Here is a 23,791-nt window from a genome sequence, read left to right on the forward strand (position 1 = left end):
TAAAAATACATTTATTAAAGTGCACACTTAATTTAAACAAACTAACTTCCCAGGATAATGTGCAATACATAACATACATATTACATACAACCAATATTACATATATTTTTTTTATAAATGTACTATACATTCTATTAGGAATGTTACTCTCCTTTTTTGGAAATAAATTAGCTGCCAATCAACAAATACACTCGCTTGCTCCTAAAATATATAAATCAAGGTATCAATACATTTTGAAAATAATGGGATTCAGGTCAGAATTTTGACTAGTCTGCACAAAGGGCATCCAGTGTCCATTTTTGTAAATGTTCTCAGTTGGATTTAGACCAGGGGTACGTAATAAATGAGTGAGGTTATTCCTCTGGAAGAAGTCCAGGCATTGTGAACTGCAGCGTTATCTTGCTGAAATACCCACTCATTCCACAGAGACAAGGGCCTTCTCCACATAGCCAGCTGCAATTTGATGCCCATGCGCAACCTGAAGCTCCATTGTTCCCTCAAAGGAAAAGCATCTAGATCATGATGCCGCCTTCTCCAAAAGAAATCTCAGATTGGTTCTCTTTGTCATGCCAGTAATGTTCTAAGCTGTCAAGATTATGTTTTAATAAAACTTAAAAATCTATAATAATAAAATAAAAATCAGGTGTTGATGTCACGATCGGTCTAGGGAGCTTTGCGGTTCGACCCCAAGATGCAGAGAACAGGACCAATATGCAGGTAAAAGGTTGAGTTTAATAATAATAATTGCAGCAGCAGGCTACAGCAACTCAGGCCGCAGACGGACAACTGATAATGATCCCACGTGGGGAGAAGCACACATCTGAACTAAATAGACCGGAAAAATTAGGGACAGGTGTGGGAGATAAGGACAACCAAGGCAGACACGGGAAAACAGGAAGTCAAATACAAAATAAGTGTCCAAAACGGAAACCAAAGCAAACTGTCACGCTGGAGCCTACACAGGGTGTGACAGTTGAAGTTCTAATCTGATAAGGAGTATATTTTACACTGAAACTGGGTTATTTAAATTTAACAAACTGTATGTTCCTAATAAATCAATATAAAAAAACTAGCAATACATTCTTTCATTTTCTACCGCTTATACTCACAAGGGTCACGGGGGGTGCTGGAGCCTATCCCAGCTGTCTTGGGGTGAGAGGCGGGGTACACCCTGGACTGGTCGCCAGCCAATCACAGGGCACATACAAGCAATACAATTTATTTAAAAATGTATATACATATGTTCAATATATGGCATTAATGACACATTATGCACACTCTATAATGCTACACAGACAAGCACTTTTGCTCCATGACTTACACAAAATAAACACAATTAGGACACTGATAAACTTTTACTTACTGCCCCTCTGACTCTTCCATGTAATGCTGGGGGGGCAGTGAGTTTTTATGGTATAAGGAAGTCTGCCCCTCTGTGACATCACAACGGGGCAGTTTTACCACGCCTTTTGAAACCAAGCATTTTGAGCCATCCTAAAGTTCTTTCAAGGCTCACTTCCAAATGCGTAATACTGATCGGCATCAGTAGTAATGATGTAATGACATATCTTAGTGACATTGTCACTAGGAGACATTGTCTCTTTGCTCTAGCTCTTGGTTGTTGGAGTATTTTCCCGACTTCCTGTCTTTGTTTGCTACTTTTTATGCACCTGAACACATTATACTCTGTAAGCATTCCTTTTTAGTATAGTGTTTCCATCACATTGCGACAGATACAGATTTTCTTACACATATACATCTCAGTAGATTGAGCTGTCTCTCCATCCATTTAAAAAAATAAATATATATCCCCGTAGACGACTTTGGTTTAGCTCAAAAGAAAAAATAATTGCCCATGACAGTCATGCCAACATGTCTGTAGGGCATATATAAGACCTGGTACAAATAGAAAACCAAATTTGATCTACTTGCGGTTCCAAACTCTACAAGCCACCCTATTGATGTAAATAATATTAATGTTGTTGCCTTTGCTGGCACTGTTTGTAAAGAAGACATTCCCTATTTGTTTCAGCAGGTGGCGGCAGCGGGCTGAAAATATCCAAACCAAATGCTGCACTATGTTACACAAGTGGCTTATTGTTGTAGAAACATGGGTGTGTTTGAGACAGTATTCCTTATGTATCATTTTGCTAGCTCTCTTGTACCTTTAAATATGATGCACTAAATGGAAAATTCAATAAAAAACACAGAGATTACAATCATGATATGAGACGATCACAATGCACAAAATGTATATATTTGTCCGGTATTGTATATTTCAGAAGGTGTTGCTACAATGCTACAGTGGCTGATCTATTTCTGCAAAGCTTTTGAGGAATTCGATTTCAGTTGCTTCAGTTGGCACATCTTTGACTCAGCTGCTGATGTAATACAGGTTCATGCCAGCAGAGGGCTCTGTTTACGTGACTGTTTACGTGACTGTTCATTCAGTAGAAGGCCCATTGTGACCCAAATCATTACCAGCTCAGTAGAGATTCCTTAACGCAACATCTTTCTTGGAGATGTGAAATCTGTATTCAAGGAGCATGCATGCAAAGATTCTGGGGTTGTTGTTTTTTTCTTTAGCGTAAGGATATCAACAATTATGACCCTACCTATCTTACCACAGATTTATTAGTGTTGTAGACATGACATGTGGTTTACTAATCAGCTACTTAGTTGTCACAGTGGGACAACTATTCCTCTGAAGATCCAGATCAAAAACAGACAATCAATCAATTTACATGGAAATGTACATTAAGTGAATATAAATGCACTTTTGCAATCAGTGACAGAAATAATTATGTAAAAGAACAATTAAAATTAATACAAAATATATGTTTTATAAAATATATCTACTACACAATCTACAGTATATTATAGTTAGAATATGTATTATATTTTATATATCAAATCGCATATTCATATGCTGCTCACAGCCTTTTGCATGGTAATTGGGGATTGCTATGATACACTGTAATGTATCAAACATTAGTGTTCTGAGTTTCATGTGTTGCCATTATCACGTTAACAATAATTCTACCAATCATTTAAGAATTTGAAGAAATATTAAGCGCTGAACTGTGGAGGAGTGGTTACCACACTGGACACACAGTTATTAATTATCAAAAATAAATACATAAATAAATAATAGCATTCCTTCAGTTTGGATAATTACACGACTCGTTTGGAGATAAGATTAAGAGGATAAGAAGAAAATAAAGAAAAGAATAATTAACTCAGGTTGAAAAAGTTTTCAAAAAGTACTGAGAACATTTGTTGTCTTACATTTATTTGTATATGTATCTTATAAATAATATTTACATTTGTCTTGCTACTCACCAGCTGGTGCTGCTGCTGTCAAAGCTGTCAAAAAATCCTCTCATTGGAAGGATGGCAGTGACAAGCACCTCATGCACACTCCCACCCCTACTGCAAGTACTGCAAGCTTTTCTTAAAGTCATGGCGTATAGTAGATGTTTCTGAAATATTATATTACTGGCACCATGCTGACAAACAGAAACTGGCAGGTATCATGATCCAACACACTCACTGAGTGTTTGGTGGTGAGATTTTTGAATGCAAAATATCTGCTTGGGCTCAATAAGCATGTCCTGCCTATTTCACTCCCAGCCTCCAGGGGGAGCAGTGCTTCAGAAGTGCAACCAAGAAGAAGTGCCTTTGTCTGCAAATATGTACTATTAGAATTTTACACTAATAAGTGAATTACAAGTTCTAGTGTGGCAAAATGTGCCTTTTGCTGCAGTTACATAACCGCATGGTATTGTGCACTACACCCCCCCCCCCACCTCTTGTCCCTCCCACCACCAGAATGAAATCACACCCTCCCCCATCTCAATTACAATGACGTGATGGTGACGTTTGGGCATGCGGAGGAGGGTACTGGGCAGGGACCACTTGGCCAGAGGAAGACTCAACGCTACTTCCAAATTGAAGGCGACCATTGAAGGTAGCAGACCGGGCGCCGTGCTCAAGCCGAGCCCATTGTCTCCTGCTAGGGAAGCGGCTTCGGCTAAAAAAAAGCGGTGCAGCCCACCGAGGAGTGTCGCGTCCAAGTGGTCGGCTGTCGGGGAACGAGAAGAAAAAAGGGGGCCCATCTGGTACATCTGGCCAAAGAACGGAGTATGCACCAAGTTTGAATATGAGCAAGAATCGTGGCGTTTTGTTGCAATCGGCGAGCAACTATTGATGCTTCTCCATCAAGCGTTGTCCACAACACCACAACCCGCGCGGACGTCTTTTGTTCGTCGACAAGGCAAATTGTAGTGTGCACATTTTTGTTTTGTTGCTAACATACAAGAAAGTCTAATAGCTCGATCCCCCTCCTACACAAAAAGACAAGCTGAAAAGATGAATTTCCAATCCAGCGTCCCAGTGTCCGGTATCTCGCCGCAGTCCCAGCCAGCCATGCCCACCGCGGGAACGGTCCCGGCCCCGGTACCTGTGCCGGTTCCCCAGTCCATTCCGTCCCAGTTCGGATCCGGATCGTCCGCAAGCTCCGGCGCCGGCCAATTCGGCTCGGGGACTGTCTCCGGGCAAGCGACACAGTCCGGCCCAGCCGGCTCGCAGTTTGTTCTGTCCAACTCCGCTGCCATCCGGGCAGAGATCCACCGGTTCGAGTCGGTCCATCCCAACATTTACGCCATCTACGACCTGATCGAGCGCATTGACGACCTGGCTCTGCAGAACCAGATCCGAGAGCATGTGATCTCCATTGAAGGTGAGTGTGCAAAACAAGGGAACCATGTTCTGCTTTCAGTGCTTCATTCATTGAGGGTTCAGTTTAGGTGGGGGTGTTGCTGTGGGCCCAACGCACAAGTCAACAATCACACTTTGTTGTCTCCATGCACTCCCTTTGACACAAGGAACCACATATGCTTTGCACTCCAAAAGATAACAATGTGGCCTCCTTGCAAAGATTGTTTCCTTCATTTGAATGCTTGTCAGTGAAGCTCTCTGCATGTCACATGAAACTAATGGTGGGCACACACACACACACACACAAACTGCTAGCCAGCAAATGAATAGTAGAAAAGTCATGATGGTGTCATTGGGCTTGTTATGGACTCTCATGGATGGCTTATCTGGGTTATGTTACTACTTGTATCCGCACAGTGAAGGATGATGGTGACTGTAAAGTAAGACCTCCTATGTGGAAACAAACGGTGCATGTTTAATTGTATGTCTAGCAAGCTGTCGGCATTATTTGTGGTGTAGAACTACATTTTTACTCATTTGTCTGTTAAAAAATGCGCTCCACAAATGGCCCGCGGGCCACACTTCGGACATTCGTGGTTTACATATTTCACAAAGAGGGTTTAAACGGGTTGGCGGGGCCAGTATACAAGTCACGGGATTACACTGTATAGTACGGGATGGGTGGAAGTTGGGTGGAAGATGTTCACAGGTGGCGTTGAGAACATAAACAAAGGCAAAGGGGAAGCTAAGTTCAAGCGGACAACGCAGAATCTCCTTACCAAGCATTTTCCTGGCTAATGTGCGGCCTTTAGTGTTAAGACTCTATATCACCCACAGTAAGAGACTTTTGGACTGCAACTTCATAATTTTCTAGGAGACATGACTAAACAGGACAATGCGGGACAATGCTATTGGAAAAACTAACCGACCGCCACACACTGTGAAGCAACAGTATATGAACTGCTGTCTGCTTTGTATCACTAAAGAAATAAAGTTACCGTTGTTCTATACCTACCATGCTTATTTGTTCATCTGAGTGTTTTTAAACACTTTCTTTAAGGAAGAAAATGCATGATAATAAATGATAATACAGCAATGGAAGTGGCAGTGTGCAAGGCCTTATCGGAACTGCACATTGCGTGCACCTTGCAATGCAACCTACCTTGGTGCTCACAGCGCCAGAGTCAGTGAGTGACATATGGCTGTTATTTTCATCAGAGTTGAACAGCTGCTTGCTACTTATATACATACAGTTAAAAAAAAAAAAGATGCCAGTGGTGCAACTTTTTCCTGGACTAATTTGAGTACTTTGATGACAAAAAAATTATAGAGAATTTTTTTCTGCCTCGTGAGTGGCTTTTACTACCAGAAGATGAAGAAGGAAGCGGAGGGCACGGGAAGATGGAAGAAGCAAGAGATGCAACAAGGCAACGAAAGAGAAGGAAACCAAAATGTAAAAAAACAGATAGAAAATGTGATTTTCTGATTACTTGATTAATCAAAACCATTTTCAGTAAAATACTTGAATATTTAATAGCTGCTGCCTTAAAATATGAATTTTCTTTACGATTAATTGGCCTTATTCAACTGTAAAATGGTGTGTATATTGAGTGACGCTGCAGGCAAACTGGATTGGATTTATATAACGCACATCCAAAGCCATTCTTTTGTTATTGTATGTTGTATTTAATTTATTTCTACAGAAGAATATTTATTTATTTATTTTTATCATCAGTATTTTATATATAAAAAATTATATATTTATAAAAAAATATATATATTTATATATATTTTTTATAATAAAATATTTTATTTTCAAAACCAAAAATTTTCTCTGGGGTCCTCTTTGGTGTAATCGAGAAGGCCTAGGTTGTGGGCCTCGTCACACCCCACTGTTGGCTTTGTAAGGTTGTGTTAAACGGAACAAAGTTGCTGTTTCTGATGAGATCAACACATTCATTGGGGTGCTGCAATGATGTCAGCCTCCTTCTGGGCTCCTCTGGTGAACAGAGTATTAAACTACACCAACATATGCAATTGTTTACAGAGGCATTGTCAATGTCCTTGCTCAGATTTGCAATTTTGTTTGCATCATGTAAGCTTCTGGCAGCATGTATAAAGCAAACACTTATGGGATGTATTGGGATGTGCTGACAAAAATCACTTCATCTTTGTAATTGCTGCTACTTCTGTGATCACTCATATGCATTATTAGTAGGGTTGGGAAGCGGTTGTGACATTTGGATCCTCCCTGAATCGTTCATGTTTTTAACTTCCGGTGCCTACGTTCGGTGATTGGACAAAAATGGAGGCATTTAACACCAACCAAGAAGAAGCGGCAGGATGCGTTTGTGTTTGTCCATTTCAACTTGCCCTGCCCGAGACCATGGACAGTGTGCGATAGTGCTCGCTAGTTTAGATGAAAGTGTAAGAAAAAATACCTCCAGATTCACGGTGTACAAAGTGTCCCGTTTTTGACGGTTAAGTTACACTTGGTGTGTTCTGCATAATAAGTCCAAGTCATAATCTCCAGCACGTAAACAATAGGATGTCATTGTTTTTTCATAAGCTTTTCAACAATAATCATCATTTGTGAAGGTGTATTCCTATATATAGGGACTTCTAAATACTGTATTTATTTTTGTGTTCAATGGTTTGATACTATATACTGGTTATTAAAATCCTTGTGAGAAATCCATGGTAATTAATAAGTAAACATACAAAGGTCATACTGCGTCATTAGTTAGCACCCTCATTTAAACCATGTAAACATTTTAGAAGACACATTTTAGCCTCTTAGAAGAATCAGAATTGAGAATCATTAGGAATCAAAATGAGGAATTGGAATCAGAACCAGCATCCCTCATTCACGCGATTATCCATAATTTAGGATAGGTGTAACTTTAGTGGTAATGAAAGTACAACTCCCTAGACTTGTGGCTGCATTGGATTCATTTTTATGCTTGAAGCAACTTTTGCATACAAATCAAAATCTTAAGCACTGCATGCTACGTCTGTTGCCTATTGTTGCAGTATGAGGTTGGAGATGTTGCAAAAGGACCTCATAAATGGTTGTTGCATTATGTAAAGACCAACAGGTAATGAATGAATTTACCTCTTAAGCAGTAAAACACTGTTTTAGTGAATTTACTACTTATTTCCTCACCTCTGCTGCTTCTCCGCAGGAAAATACTTAATTGATATTCCTCACCATGCATGTAGGCATACACCACATGACAAAAGGATTAACAGGTAGTTCTGTGCATCCTGCATTAGTGTGGCATTAGCTTTTGGTTGCCTTAATGACCTCGAGAGCTTTTGAACAGACATTGTTGTCTGACTTGCCTTCACCTCACATAAGAACTGCGGATCTTTTTCCCTCTTCAATCTCACATCATTTCAGTCTGTTGCTAAGAAACCAACCAGTGGCTCACGTATTTAGTTGAAAAATGCTGAAGAAAGAATGAATAGAAATTGCAGCCTTCACAAAATGAATTCCCGCCGTTATGAAGGTGTCCCTGCGGTTTTGTTTATCAATAAGACCTTCATTTGATGATGCATTTTTCCCCTTCACGGCGATTATTAGTATTCAAAATGCATTTTCTAAATACTAAAGACATGTTGGCCTCACCGTCTCTCTCTCTCTTTTTCCTTGTATGAACATAAAACTGTTGCAAATGAAGCAAGCTTGTATAATAATTCACCATAATATGCAAGAATGACCTGGTCAGGAAGTGAGCAAAATGGCAGTGCAGAAATATTGTGTGGGAGTACCAAGTGGTCCAAGATGATTCAGCGTGAAAGTCTTGAGTTTTCACAACTAATCAAAGTTGCTGGATAAGTGGATGAAAATGCAATCTGCGGCACTGAGAGCACGGATCCTAAAACATCTTTGTCATGATTACATGGCACTTGGCAAATTAAACCTAACTGAAAGGTACCATTTATTTTGCGGACAATGATTTGCCTGAACTGTTTTTGAGTGTTGATTAGACTTGTTCCCTGGCCCAAGAGGATTTTTATTCAACAAAAAATCCAACTATATGTTACCAGTAGTGGTTAAAGGAACAGATTGAACAAAGTGTATATGGTGTAAAAAAGTTTGAGAACCGCTGGTTGCGAGTAGAGACCCACAGTTTGTTAAAGGGGACCTGTTATGCTTTTTCCACTTTACTGACCTATAAATATAGTTAAAATGTTGTATTCTCGTGTTAAACAATGCCAAAGTTTCACATAATGAGGTTTGCGCATTTGAAAGTGAGCCCTGAAAAAGTTTGAGATGGCTCAAAACGCTCGGTTTCAAAAGGCGTGGTAAAGCTTTTCCTTTGTGATGTCACAAGAGGGCCGACTTCCTTATATGGTTCATAGTTAGTTAGTTCATAGCACTTTGGGCATGTGACCAATCACAGGGGAGTGGGTGGAATGAGTAAAAACAGACCATTTTAGCAGGAAGCACAAATTAAAGGAAATACAGCTGGAATAGGTGCAGATTCTGCAAAATCTAAAAAGTTTTCTGTGCGGGTTATTGTGTGTAGCTGCTCTATAGGAGCCCACGGTTTGATACAAAGTGTCGAAAAATGCATAATAGGTGTCATTTAATACATTTTCAGGAGATCTGTGTGAAAGAACTTTCAAATTCAAATGACATTGAAATGACATTGGTGTTGTCCTGTATGGGTTGTGCCCAGATTATTTTGGAAGACATGCTAACATGTTTCATAATCATTAGACAAATGGTCAATGACTTATGGACAATTATTTGCTGAGCCCCATGCGTACCCCGAGGAAGATGCTTTGCTTGATGGTGGCCATGTTTTTCAACCAGTGCTTGCCAGTCCCCTAAAGGTGTGTACCACATTTTGTGGTGATTTGACTTAAAGGAATTTAGCCCATCATCCACAATCCTAATGTAAAACATGAACACACATGTCCATCCCTTTTCGGTGCATTCTAAAGAGCGAAAAACATAAGGCAGCTAACAATGTCTGTATGGGGATTCTACTATTTCGCCTATGAAGCTGTCTAAAAATCCTCCTGTTTGACTTTGGTGTTTATTCATTCATTCATTTTCTACCGCTTTTTCCTCACGAGGGTCGCGGGGGTGCTGGAGCCTATCCCAGCTGTCTTCGGGCGAGAGGTGGGGTACACCCTGGACTGGTCACCAGCCAATCACAGGGCACATATAGACAAACAACCATTCACACTCACATTCATACCTATGGACAATTTGGAATCGCCAATTAACCTAGCATGTTTTTGGAATGTGGGAGGAAACCGGAGTACCCGGAGAAAACCCACGCATGCACGGGGAGAACATGCAAACTCCACACAGAGATGGCCGAGGGTGGTGTTTAATGAATTATATTTTTTAATTAATTCACTTTTGCCCCTGTTTGTGCAGCAGTTCAGATGTAGAAGTCATGCCACTGTACAACATGATTGATCTTGTGTCCAGTGCTATAGGCTGCAAAGGAGGCAAATCTACATGCTGATGTGCATCTTTGTGATAGACTGGCGTTGATGATGCAGCAGAAACTTGCAGTCTTTTGAAGTGTTTGGCTGCCGGATACGGAGTGATTGCACCTTTGGACGAACGCACACGTTTCTTTCCCCACTTATATAATGCCTTTCAAACATTTTCTGATGACCTTAGAGCCGAGCTACAAGGGAAACAAAGGTCTTTGTGAACCTCAGTGGTTGGGCTCAGATGGTCAAGCTAATGATTGTGACCAGATATCCACGGCCCCTGCTGCGGAATTACCTATTTAGCATTCTAGCTATTCAGTCAAAGAGGTGGACTGATATATATTATGACGCAAATATTATAGTGCATACTATGACTGGTATAAGAAACGGTTTCATTCTGCAACTTTCAGGGTGCTCAAGGGCACCTTACAGATACAGTGATAGGAATAACAGGAAATGCAATTAAAGCATGAAAATGTGCAAAAGTATGTATTAAATGTCAGCTGTTAGCTGCTGATTTCCGATAATAGGTTTTGTTTTTCAAGTGTTCTTTTGTGTTTGGCTCCACTGAATCTTTGATTGTATTCACTGATTGATGTTCTTATCAACTTGTTCTGATCCCAGTTGGACTATTGCTAAGAGCAAGCACTTTTTAAGAATGTGAACTGTGTGCAAGTTTTACCTCCAAAGTTGTCTTTTGACTTCCTCAGCAGCAGTTTTTCCAGAACACTAACCCGTGCATTTTTCAATAGATTTGCTCAAAGGTTGTGTATCACGTATTATTGCCGCAGTCCATTCTAACCGCATTTTTTCCAAAGCTGTGAAATCTCCAGATGGCATTCAGATTGCCGACTGACAGCGCGATGTCGGCACAAGGGCAATCACCTGAACCCACTTCCCGCTCCGGAGTGGCGCTTGGGATTTTTAAGACATGTCTAATAGGCCTTCACACTGGGATATTGTGTGCTCAAATAGCAATAAGGGCGGCAGAGTGAGGCATACCTCAAAGCTCTCTTGCTGGTGTTTTGATGCCTCAGCTTTTCTCTTTAGTCATTTGCCAAAGAGATCACGTGAAGGATGTTTCATCTTCAAGCAGAATTAGGGATGAGTATAAATATAGATAAATCTGTTAATTGATCATCAAGAATGTAGTTGATTGTGTTGAAATGAAGTTCACAGAAATACTTTTTATTCAGTCCCAAATAGTTTATTATGTTATCAGGACCTAAGTGGCATCAATTAGTGGCATTGATGAACCTCAAGCATGATCCAAACATAGTGTCAAACATCATCTTATGCTGCTGCAGTTAATCGTGATCACAAATACAAGGGGTATTTGTGTTTTTCTTCCACGGTTCCTGGTTCAGAGCTTTTTTGGAGCTGATTCTCAGTGTGTTACTTTTCTATTGTCATGGTTCCACAGTTGATTTGAGCTGAAGCTGTCTTTTTTTGGTTCAACTTTACATAAGCTTGCTGGGATGAGTGGGCAAACCATTTGGGGTTTCCTAAAGAAACGCCTGCAAATTACCGTCATCACTATTACACTGCATTGCAAACTAACAATGGAAAAGGCTCCGAAAACATGGACACCAGAGGAAATATGCTGTCTCCGAAATCCGAAGAAGTGCGAACAAAATTTGAAACGACAACACAAACCCAGCCAATACTTGGAATGCACCAGAGGCGAGATGACTGCTGGGGGTTTTGTTAGTTTTTTCAACCAAATAAATAACAAACTTAAGAAATTGAAGTACTAAAGCGACCAAAAGAAAGACCTGCGTAGGAGTGTCAGTTGTCAGAGGAGAGTATTGCCTTATCTTGAGTCCCTGTACTTTGTCAATAGTATCAGTACAGCAGAAAGTGTGTGTGTGTGTGTGTGTGTATTTTAGAGTTCCAACAATGAATTGGTGATTAATCGATTATGTGATTAATCGACAAATATATTCACGTCATTATATAATAATGCTGCATTACCTTTATTACATAATGTAAAAATTACATTATTGCGACATTACAGTGCATTTTGGTAGTCTACAATTTGATACTATAATGGACCATTTTAAAATAAAAATGTGGCTGAATTTGGCTGAGTGAAGCCTGTTTTATGCTTTTTGCACCTTGCGGGAAAATTACGTAATTTTTCGCACCCACGCCCCCTTGAATGCGGAGAATTTCTGCTCCCCACACCTCCACATTTTTCTAACTACGCGGACGGAGACACGCAGAAAAAAAATGGCAGACAAGCAGGAGATCCTCGCCGCTTAAGTACAAAAATACCGGCATTTATGAGGCAGTCTTCCTTCTTCTTTCTTTCCTTCTCTTCCGGCTTTTCCCTTCAGGGGTCGCCACAGCAAATTAACCGCCTCCATCCAACCCTGTCCATCCCTGACTTCTGCATCTGCACAAAACAAACACTTCAACAAGTTGTATTCTAAGTTGTTGATTTGGTTGGTGGTTGTTTTTTTATTTTCTTTCAGCATGCTTTTTTTTAAGCCAGGGTACGACTCTCTGTGGGGGAAACTGGGAAGAATGACGAGCTGTGATTGCAGCTCTCCTCCAATTCAGTGGAGCACCTTCTCCTTTTCTGTGGCAGCAAATAACCACAACACAATGCCTCTTATTCTAGAAGTGGATTGGCGTTGGAGTTGCTATGTTGGAAGTCGAGTAAACAATGGCAAACTTCTTCCACTCTGGTTTAGTAATGGGGTATGTGTTTGTTTTCAATGCAGTGCCCCCTGCAGTTTGGGAGCAGACAAAGCACCAAATATAAAGTCACACAGTCTCTTGAGGGGATGTGTTCCCAATGAATCGTTTCACTGATAAATAGGTCAGGCTCTAGTTCAAATCACAGTCAGCCATTTTGCTTTTATGAGTTTGGTATTCAAATAAAAAATGACTACCATCTGCGGTAGGAAAATGTTGCAGCAAGGAAAGTCTTCAAATGAGCTCATTAGATTTCAAAACTATCTCTGAATATGGATTGGCAAGCGTTAAAGATTTAGAAAGGTCAGTGGATACCCTGCGGCTATGTCTGTATATGCATTTGTAAAGCGAGATAAAGCAGCTCAGGAAGTTGGCATTAAAATAATATGCAGATGTAAACAATAGCTTTCAGGAATAGACAAAATAAGTGAAGCTCAAATTCAACCAATTAAAACTGAAGGATGCCAACATGTAATAGCTGGAATAAACGATATGTAGGATGATTACTTATCTATTTATGAGTGTTCTTGTTAAACTGAAGGAGTCAGAGAATGCGTTATTTGTAAATTAAACAAGCAGTCCTTGCAAAAGGTAAAGGTTGGAAGTAATTATTACGCTGTCCAGAGGTGTTTTTACCTACATTTTGGTCTCTCCAATGAGGTGATGCTTTTTCCTACAACATCTGTTATGACATCATATACAAATGATGAGCCAATGATGTCATCAAGCGACTTCTAGGACAGGCAATAGCTGCTTTTCATACTGAGAAGTTAAAAATAGTGGATTGGGACATCTCTAATTTTTAATTGGGAGAAATGTTCCTTTCAAATAAAAGGAATCTTTTATGTGAGTACAATTTTTTTTGACAAAATAATGCAATTTTGGTGTATTTTGTCATTTATAAATGTTTTACGCTCCCAAGATTTTGTGTAAGTATGTTTTACACAACAACCTACTAAACAATGATTTTACAGATTTATTGGTTGTTATCGTTAACATGTTGAAAAATGTACTTCCACAGCGATTTCTACATACACCAGTGGTTCTCAGTTATTTGAAATACTATTGAGAAACGGATAATGCCCGTTTATTTATCTGTACTGTTCACTGAACTTGACAAATGTAACAAAACAGAGAGCTGTGAAGCACATAAGCGTATTGAAGAGTCAGATTGCATGTTGAGTACAATAAATGTGTACATGTTGGCAGGTCTGCAGTAACACTGAAAGTAGTCCATGTCTATCCATGACAGTTGTCAGAGGGGCATGTCTGAAATAAGCAGAAAACTTGACTATTTATGTTACCCATTTAAAATGCAGCTAAGGCTACGGTACACACAGCTGGTCACAACACTTTGTCTATTACAGGTTTGCCTCCTTTAGCTTGTTTGGATTTCAAAACACACAACACTCTGGTATAACAGACATTTAGCTGCTCTATGTTTGACAAGACATTGATCCTGCAACTGAAAGCTGGAAGAACTTTAATTAATGCATGTCATGTGACTCAGAGGTCTGCAGCACCACTGTCACGCTTTCAGTCGGGCTCACTGATGTGAGGAAACACAGATTAATCCGAGGACCTGGAATGCTTATGAATCTCCCGTGTTAGCTTCCCGAATGGGGATTGATGAATTACAATCTTCTTTTTGATTTTCTCATCAAGTGGGACACATTTTCAGATCTGCTACAGCATCTGAAGCCACCTCCTCACTGCAGCCCCTATCAAGTGTTTAATGTTTAATCCTCGAGAGCTCTGCTGGAAAAAAAAACACCTCGAATGGCACGGTTACATCACACATTTATTCTCAGGAGTCAAACAGACACCCCCTCCCTGACAGATGCACACCAGATAGGCAGGGTTTACATATTCCACATTCTCAAAAATAAACAACAGTTCGTTTTGTGATTCGCGTTGACAATTTTTCTCCCGTGGAGCATTCATGATCCCAGTGGTCTGACTCCTGACCACAGGTCAGCAGAGATGAGCTGAAATGGTGAGCTGTAAACACGGCCTTGGACTGAGGGCCCTGGAGGTCTGAATGGTGGAGTGCCTTTCTGACATGCTGTCCTCTCCCTGCTGCAGCTTGGGCTCATTGAGTGTGATGCTATCCTCCACGGTAGAATGTCCTCCATTGTGCTGCCGAACAAAGACTCTCTCACTGGCAATGACGGCCAGCTTATATTTTGTTGGGTTTTGAATGTGGAGAGGGCGAATGGAGCAGGTTATAGTTTTTTTTTTTCAATTAAAGGAACATTTAAAGTATATACTTTTAAACTCTTTGGAGCAAAAAGTAGAGTCTTGTTTGTCCCTTCATTACGACTGTATTGAATAGCTCAATTTTAATATTTAATTCAGCTGAGGTATCATATTATACTCAGATGGCTTTCAGTCACTTCCTTATCACTTTCTTGAAAGAAGAATGCAGCTGGGCTTGTTTAGAGACCGGCGTATCAAGTTATGATTGATAAATTCATCCTCTTTGTGCAATGAGCTGCAGATACATACGTCTGATAGATAGAATATTATTATAATGGACAATAACATATCAATAAATTAAGTACATTATTCTTTGGAGAGGGTGTCCATATCTTTCACTCAGTGTTAAGAACCACATGTTTATTTACTGTAAAGGCAGCATTTTAACATTCCTGACTACAATACACGAATAAAGAGAAGTTCATTACTGTATAAAAAAAAAAACACGACATACCCGACTTTTGGGGCAACATTTTTCTCAAACTCCAAATTGTAGGACTTTAACAGCGTTTGATATCACACCTCATAAGTATGTTTCTGTTCGCAATATATTGATTTTCACAAAATACTGTTACAGGAGTTGTCAGTCGGAGTGTCACGATGCACACACAATTCCTACTCCTGGTGACAAAAGAACTACACACACTCAATGCAATAAATGGATAAAAATAGACAATACACTACCAACGTATAATGCAAAATACTAACCAATTACTATGGGAGTTCTAACCATTTGCTTTACAGTGTTTTTTTTTTATAAAAATTACAGCAAATTACAATTACAGCACTCTGGGAAATAGGAAGTACTCCCAGTGACACTACTCGATATAAATCGTCTCTGTTTAGAAAAACAACACAAATAAAGTTATGTATTGTATTGTAACTATCGTAGGGGGTCATCTTTAAGCTATGTAAAATAATGTGCGTGAATACAACCCTGCTTCACTGCTTCTTGTGCATTACAAGCGCGCAACACTGAATGGGAACCACTTTGCGCTGTTTATTTACTCCGCCAATCAAAAGCCTCAGTAAGTCTTGACTGTCGGGAAGACGGCTGCACGGTACATTCACACTGAAACTGTGGCATTCGGCTGACAAACTATCTATCGCCTTTGTGCCTTCATTCATATTCACGTCTACTTGCTAACTGCTAGCACTGGTGTAGCCCCGCTACTGGCACAAAGAGGCTTAATAGTTGAGAAGATGCTCACTCTCTTCTTTGTTCATTTCATATAGAGCCAATGCACACAGACACATGCAGAGTGAACCCTCTTGTCATCCAGCCGTTGTACCACAGAGAGACCAACAGATGGCACGCATACACTTATGTCAATTTATTGAGGCTGACCTGTTTTTTTTTAATGTTTTATAAATCGAGATATCCATTATCGTGACAGGCCTATGTAAACTGCACTTTATCTAAGGGTATATTATTCTCTAGTATTTGTAAGTATGTTTAATAATACCTGAGATGCTCAATTACATTTCTCTTTAGAAGTGTACATCATCCATATTCTATGTTGGAAGTACTCATGTTTCCTGCCAGTGGGATAGGGCTGGAAGCAGATGGCTGGTGACTGAGGAAGGGGTTTGGATAGCAGTGAGTGAGCAACAGATGGAAAGTCGCATATGCCTCCAAGTCCCTTCATCCTGCCAGCAGTCCCGTGACAAGCTGTGGGAAGATTCCGCCCTCATCCAGGTTAGGTAGGACAGGACAAACTATCATGGTAAAGAAAGAAGTTTCCTCAGAATGGACGGGGTTATCAGAGGACAGGTTGTCTATGGCGTAGTTCTCATTTTTATATGATTTTTTTTGTCATGACTTTAAATCATATGGAGCACCCTCTATCGGTTGTGCTTAAAATTCATTGTAAGGTATGTACCAAATTTTGTGCTGGTTTGAATGGGTGTTAGGTCGAGCACATCCATCTGTATGAGAAATTTAAGTCAATCCAATGTATTCGTACAACATTAATAGATAGCACAGATGATACCGACAAATCTTCGCCCTTCTGTGTGCAGTGGTTGAGGAGTACAAGAGTTAGTTTACGCAAACAAAAGTCCCCTTTTCACCGCAGGAACTTTCCTGGTAGTTTGAAATACCCCACTCAACGTGCCCAAAATGCAGCCTTTTGAATGTATTTACAGAAGAATACATTCAGCGGGATTTTGAGATGACGACGCAAGACAACCAACTCGGAAGAACCAAGTGTGGAAGAATAGCCGATAAGCTGGTGGATCTAAATGTCGGATACACAGCCAAACAAATTGGTGACAAGCTGAAGAAACTGAAATGCTAATATCGGAAGATAAACAGTCGCAGTGCTGTACTACTGTAACGAAAATCCATATGACCACCAACACTAACATATTTTGCACCGTCAGATTTTAATGAAATTTAATCTGCAGATGGATATCTCGATATTATATGGAAATTGCATTCATAAGGACGTCCCCACAGACTCTCATAATCGAGCACAGACACGGGTATACAAGGATTGTATTTGTAGCATCCCTTCTAGGGTTGGGTGATATGTCGACATTATCAAAAATACACAATATCAAAAAGAAGCATATCAATATAGATGCGGAGTAGGGCTGCAATGATTATTCAGAAAAATACCTCTATTAAAAAAGCAGCTGTTAGCTTTCAGCACCCCTTTCACTATCCTAAGATCCCCACTGACATCCAAAGGAGAAAAGGCTGCAAAGCGGGAGTGAACAGCGAAAAAGACGGTATAAAGGTTGCTATTTTTCTATAAGGTTCTTTACATTGTAATAAAACTTTGCTGGCACATTTGGCTTTGACATTTGTCTAAACTGAGAAAATGTTTTTATATAAATGGATATATATCGTATATTGATATTCAACCTAAATATTTTGGCATGTGAGTTTTGGTCCATATTGCCCATCCCTAATCCCTACTTGTGTTTTGACCTGCACACACCGTGCTGGATAATGATGTGACTAAGCGTCTACTTTCTAGATACCGTACAGTCCAGAGGCATACAAAAGTCCTTATTTTGCATATTGTCCCCATGAATGTCACTTATGTTGCTTGAGCCCTTAAAGCCTACCATGCTTAAATCCAATGCTTCTTTTCTCAGTATCGATTCATTTGATTGATTCCCTTTTACAGTAAATAATGTTAGATCAATATAGTATATGTATATGTCGCCCTGAATGGAAACTTGAGAATCCAGATTAATGTAGTCGATGCATCAATACAGTGAATGATTTTTAATGAATTGAGTTTGCTGCAAAGAACGTTCTGGATTGGGTTGCCCATTTTCTTTTGACAATGCATGGACTTTTCTTGTCTGAAAAGAAAAATATATAGAGAAAGTGTGACCTGTTTATAAGCCAGTTACTGCTAGTCTTGGAGAACTGTGTCACTGAGAGAACACTAGACTATTTAAAGGATGCAGGGCTGTGGAAATTCAATGTAATTCATTTAATAGCCTAGGGACAAGTCACAGATTTATTTCATCATCTCTTCAAGGGCATTCATGAGCTTTTGTTTTGGCTTTAGCTTTGTGTTGTTTTCTGATGTGAGTCCTTATGTGACTACAGCATGTTTAACATGCGTCTTATCACCCAGGTCCTACATTCCTTTTAGCCATGTCATTGTTTCGATGGTGTCTTGACATGCTTTCTGGCCTTCTGTTTGCTGCCTCTCCTAGGGGCTTTCTCAGGCAACATGCACACATTGCTTTATGAGCTTTTTTCCCCATGTCAATAAATTCAAATGGGAGCTCTTATGAGTTGTGCTGCTAAACTTAGAGATATTTTGGTCACATGTGTTTGTTTACTCCAAGGAGGGCTTAATACGAATGTTTTAATTCTCTGGGAAACACTGGAGAGGAAGTGCAACGGGACCCCCTTTGCTGTTTATTCCCCCGTTTCCTGCTCTTTCTTAATGGAATAACCTAACCTAAAGTTGTTCCACAGCTGAATCCCACTGGCCGTGACCCAGGATTTGTCATGTGGCGGGGTATGCGAACTGCGTGTTCTACGGCCCCTCAAGGACAGCAGCCGCTCTTCCGTTTGGGTTGGAACTTCTAAAACAGAGCGGCCTTTTAATAGTTTAGAACATCAGCTCTGAAAATGGAGCTTCTCTGGCACACAATGACTGAATGTTTACCCGTATGTGACTTTTCCACCAATACATCACACTTGGGAGATGCTCAGCGGTTGTTTCTAAAACATACAAACATGGTCCCCTCATAATAATAGCTTACGGTGATTAAAAATACGGTCTGGATTTGTTGATTTTGTTATAGTGGTAATGGTGTTAAAACGTCTGCGATAAAAGATTATGCTTAATGACCAAGCGACCGCAAAGCTGGAATATTTATTGTGAATAAACATTAATCCTAACACTCACAGGGAGTGTTTGGGGGATTTTCCCTGTGCTTATAAACACAAGCCTTTGGCAGAAAGATCTAAAATGATCAAACTCCAAGACCCTAGTCAACATAATGCATCCATGTGACTGTAAACTGTAACAATATTTCTGTAAAGATGGATTTGTTCTTTGGAAAAATAAATACTAGTGTTGCTGTTGTGACACTGTGTTGTGAATGAGGCTGAATGCTTGCTTTCAGTTTCACTTTATAACTGTATTTTCTATATGATATTTTATTTGTTAAATAGATGTTTAATTAAGTAAAATTAAGTTAATACATTCATTCATTCAGAGGCAGGGTGCACCCTGGACTGGTCGCCAGCCAATCACAGGGCACATATAGACAAACAACCATTCACACTCACATTCCTACCTATGGACAATTTGGCGTCGCCAATTAACCTAGCATGTTTTTGGAATGTGGGAGGAAACCGGAGTACCCGGAGAAAACCCACACATGCACGGGGAGAACATGCAAACTCCACACAGAGATGGCCGAGGGTGGATAAGTTAATGCAATTTAAATAAATTATACAGTGGTTGAGTTCTCTTTATAATATGCAACACTGAAAAATGTTAACGTCCATCCATTTACACCCTGGACTGGTCGCCAGCCAATCACAGGGCACATATAGACCACAGCCATTCACATATTTATTGATATGCCTCTGCACACATTGCCACAAAATCTTCAACAAACTGTAACACCTGTGCGTTACAGGAAGATGTAGTCACAGATGTGGTTCCAACTGCATATGTACGATATTTTTTTATGACATATTTATTTTGTTTACACAGACATGGGGCAAACGGCACTCTTATTTTCAAGGGAGGTCATGGAAGTGTGTTCTTTTGTTCTGTGTGTCTGGGGAATGTCTGTTTACAGCTAAGACGTTCAAAAAGAAACCTACCTCATATTTTTTTCTCTCAGCACCTGCATGGCATCATTGGCTATTGTAAAACGCTCCTTATGTTATACTCATCGAGCCCGAGTCCCAAATACAACCGTGTGAGTGTGCTAAACTAATCTTACCCCCAGAGATTCTGCTGAGGTGTTTCTTGCCATTTCAACCATTCAGCCATTTTGGGTGGGGTGGATTGAGCCACCCGCCAGGGAAATAACACCCCACTACAACATTCATTTGCATTATGTCAATTTCTGCGAGATTCCATGTTGAGCAGTAAATTCGGTTTTCAGTGACCAATTTTGTGATTCCGTGAATGCGGAAATCACAGGGCCCTAGGTGTGTGAACATATGGAAAACCTGCTGCGTAACGAGCTGCAAAGACTCCGAAGCATAGGATTTGCTGAGCAACATTTGTTTGTTTGAAAAAAAAATATGCTTGTGCCGATTATGTGATGCTGTGTTGTAAATGAGACTGAATGCTCCTCTGGGTGAACAGACATTGCAAGGACCATTGAGAGGAGTCGCTCAGGGCTGTTCATGCCGTTTCTAATAGCACCGCTTTTGGATGAGCTTCTCCTCGCTGAGGACTCGGGCATGAAAAGGGCTCCCGTTCAGCATTTTGATACTATTCTCAGATGAGGGAGACCTCAAGCAATTACTGCACAGAAACAGTGATGGCACAAACAGCATGACTTGGGTCCTCTGTGTGTAGGGTCTGTGTGTCTCTCTTACTGTAATATACTGTAATGTGGGCATAATCGTCAATTAATCGTGTCTTGAAGCAGTTGAGGCGAAATGAAGTTCACTACTTACACTGAACTCAACTAGTTTGCTGTCTAAACAAGACAAACTGACTTCAAATAGGGCATGCCTTATATTTGTCTATTTTTCATCGTTTTTTAATGAGTCTCAGAGGTCCCATAATACTCTATTGGAAGTGTGTTGGCCAAACAGTTTAAAAGTGCTTTTAGTAAACCCTGCAGAGAACATACCGTTTTGTGTGTCTGTAGCTTTAATGCTAAAGAGTTGTTTGTCATGCCATAGATGCCATATATCACGTGTCTGTGACATTAAGTGGGACGGGCGGACTGGTATAACTAGTGCTACCATCACAACTCACATTTTAACAGCAACATTTTGCTCGGTTTAACCTGTTTACTGGAGAAAAACAAAACAATACAATTTACAGTTTCCACACCTGGAAATAAGAGTTCAAAAGAATCACAGATTTTCTGTGAAATAAACTTTTTTATCACATACTACAGTATTAATTGGCCCTGTACCCTAGAAACCGCCCATGAATGATACGGGAAAAGGCCGAAATGATACTGTGTCAAAGCCCAGGGCAGTGATACTGATAAAATATAGAGTTTAACCATGTCCAGTATCAGCCCCCGTAGCTGTCCACTCAAGAGCGCGCTGCTCTGATATCGTGCCCATGAAACAACCAATCAGAGAACAGCGCACGAGTGGTTAGTGCCTAGTGCTTCTCCAGTCACCAAAAAACCCATTAATCCATTGATTAATGGAACTTTAATTGTCAGACATTGATAAGATAAGACTGTTGATAAAATATTATAGTTGAAATATTTTTGCAATTATTGTGTTTACACTGTTTAGATATAATACATGTAATAAACTGAAAATTTTCTGGAAACAAAATGGTCTTTTGATTAAATAGTAAGTGATAATAAGCTCATGATTAAATAGTATGTGATAATAAGATCATCACATGGTTTGTCTGGTATCAGGCCAGGTATCATGTCCCCAAGTGCTGATACTGGCACGCGAGGGCATAACCTATAACCTATACTAAGTATCATTATGTTTTTTGTCAGTAGCTGTATGAAAATACATTTAATCAAGTGATGGCTCACATTACTAATGTTGACAAAGAGTCTGTGAAAATACTTTACACTACTAAATTGTGGCTTTTCACATATTTGGCTCCAATAGGCTTTCATTCCACAAAAAGTGTCTTTTTGTTGTGTCAGAATCTGGCACCAAGTCTGGCTTTGGCCTAAAACAAATTGGCTGCTAATGTAGGCCCTAGCACATTTAAAGCCGCATTCTGTCTCTTTTTAGATGATAAAACCAACCTTCCTGTGGTCTCTCCTCATGCCAGTGTAGCTTTTAGTAAATAGGACCCTACTTTCAGTGGGTTGGCGAGCGAGCGAGAGCTTGGGCACAACTAGTAGCCCACTTTGAAAAGAAATCCTTTTGGCTTCTACCTCTCACATTCTCACGCTGGGCCTGAAATCTCACTTTTTCCATGTCAGGAGAGACGTGGGTCATTTACTGAAGAAACCCTTGCAGGACCTGTTCTCGTATGTGAAACGAGGATTCCTTGCAGAGAGGTGTAGAGGTGGATTTGTTCCAGGTTTTTTTTTCTTCTTGTGGCTCTGGTGATGCGTCTCCCATCATTGGCTGAGCTCAGCTGGTGGATGGGTAGGCAGTGGCATGGTGTTATGTAATACAAGTAGGTGGCGAGAGCAGCTCAGTGCGGCGAGTGTGTTTGTGCTGCTCTTGTGGATGTGTGATTGTGCTTGTAGGCCTTTGCCTCTGACCTGGATGGGTGTCTGGTGAGTGGATACCCCCAGGAGATGAATGCAGCTAGAGGGTGGGGGCTGGGGATGCTGCAGTGTGGAGAGCGAAAAGTTGCCCTTGTGAGGTAGAGTCTGTCAGTGGTTTATGTAGCGGTACTTACTGTCTCTGGATTCTAATCTTCATTTTTCGACAGAAAAATGTCCTTGAATTGCAGTTCTGGCCAGCTCAAAACCCACTGTCTTTAGCTGGTTTTGGACTCTGTTCATGTGTCACGACAAATAAGGGATCAGATCTCATCAGTTTTAGTGCCCTGAAGATGTTTTGGCATGAGCTACTGTTCGTGGTTTTGGTCTCTGTGTGTTATTTTGCTGCCTTTGATGCAGATCATTCAAAGTTCTACAACAAGGCTTTCCATTCTCTAATCCAAATATAAAGCCCCAAATAGTTACGCTTTCCACATTTGTAATATGACCAACAAATGGTGAGGGGAATTAATTGTTTTTTCTGCTGTTGCAATTTTTGTTTCTTAAACTAACCACTGGGATTGAAAACAGTTCCAGACAAACAATTCACAAGTTTGTAAAAGACTCATAAATCTCACATCCTCTTACACAGATACTACTAAGGCAACATTTGTTTTAGCAACAAGGGCATCAACAAACTTTTTTTTGCTCTATGTTTATTCTAATTAAAATGTGTGGAATTCATTTTTTGATTCATCATATCTTGAAACATTTTAGTCAAAATAGAGTGCACTACTTGACTGCAACCAGCAGAGGC

The 23,791-nt window shown here is 40.2% G+C and overlaps 1 protein-coding gene across 2 annotated transcripts in view; it reads left to right on the top strand.

Annotated features, from left to right (window-relative positions):
• Nucleotides 1-3,880: 3,880 nt before the first annotated feature.
• Nucleotides 3,881-23,791, top strand: part of agap3 (ArfGAP with GTPase domain, ankyrin repeat and PH domain 3) — a 139,138-nt gene continuing 119,227 nt past the window's right edge. For both annotated transcript variants that reach the window (XM_058069016.2, XM_078791526.1), the window contains exon 1: nucleotides 3,881-4,741. In XM_058069016.2, the coding sequence (XP_057924999.1) occupies nucleotides 4,372-4,741 (370 nt within the window). In that variant the 5' untranslated portion in view covers nucleotides 3,881-4,371. The remainder of the gene's footprint in view (nucleotides 4,742-23,791) is intronic.

This window comes from Doryrhamphus excisus, linkage group LG6, assembly GCF_037039965.1.
Source record: "Doryrhamphus excisus strain RoL-2023G ecotype Guam linkage group LG6, RoL_Dexc_Guam_v1.1, whole genome shotgun sequence".
Lineage (NCBI taxonomy): Eukaryota > Metazoa > Chordata > Actinopteri > Syngnathiformes > Syngnathidae > Doryrhamphus > Doryrhamphus excisus.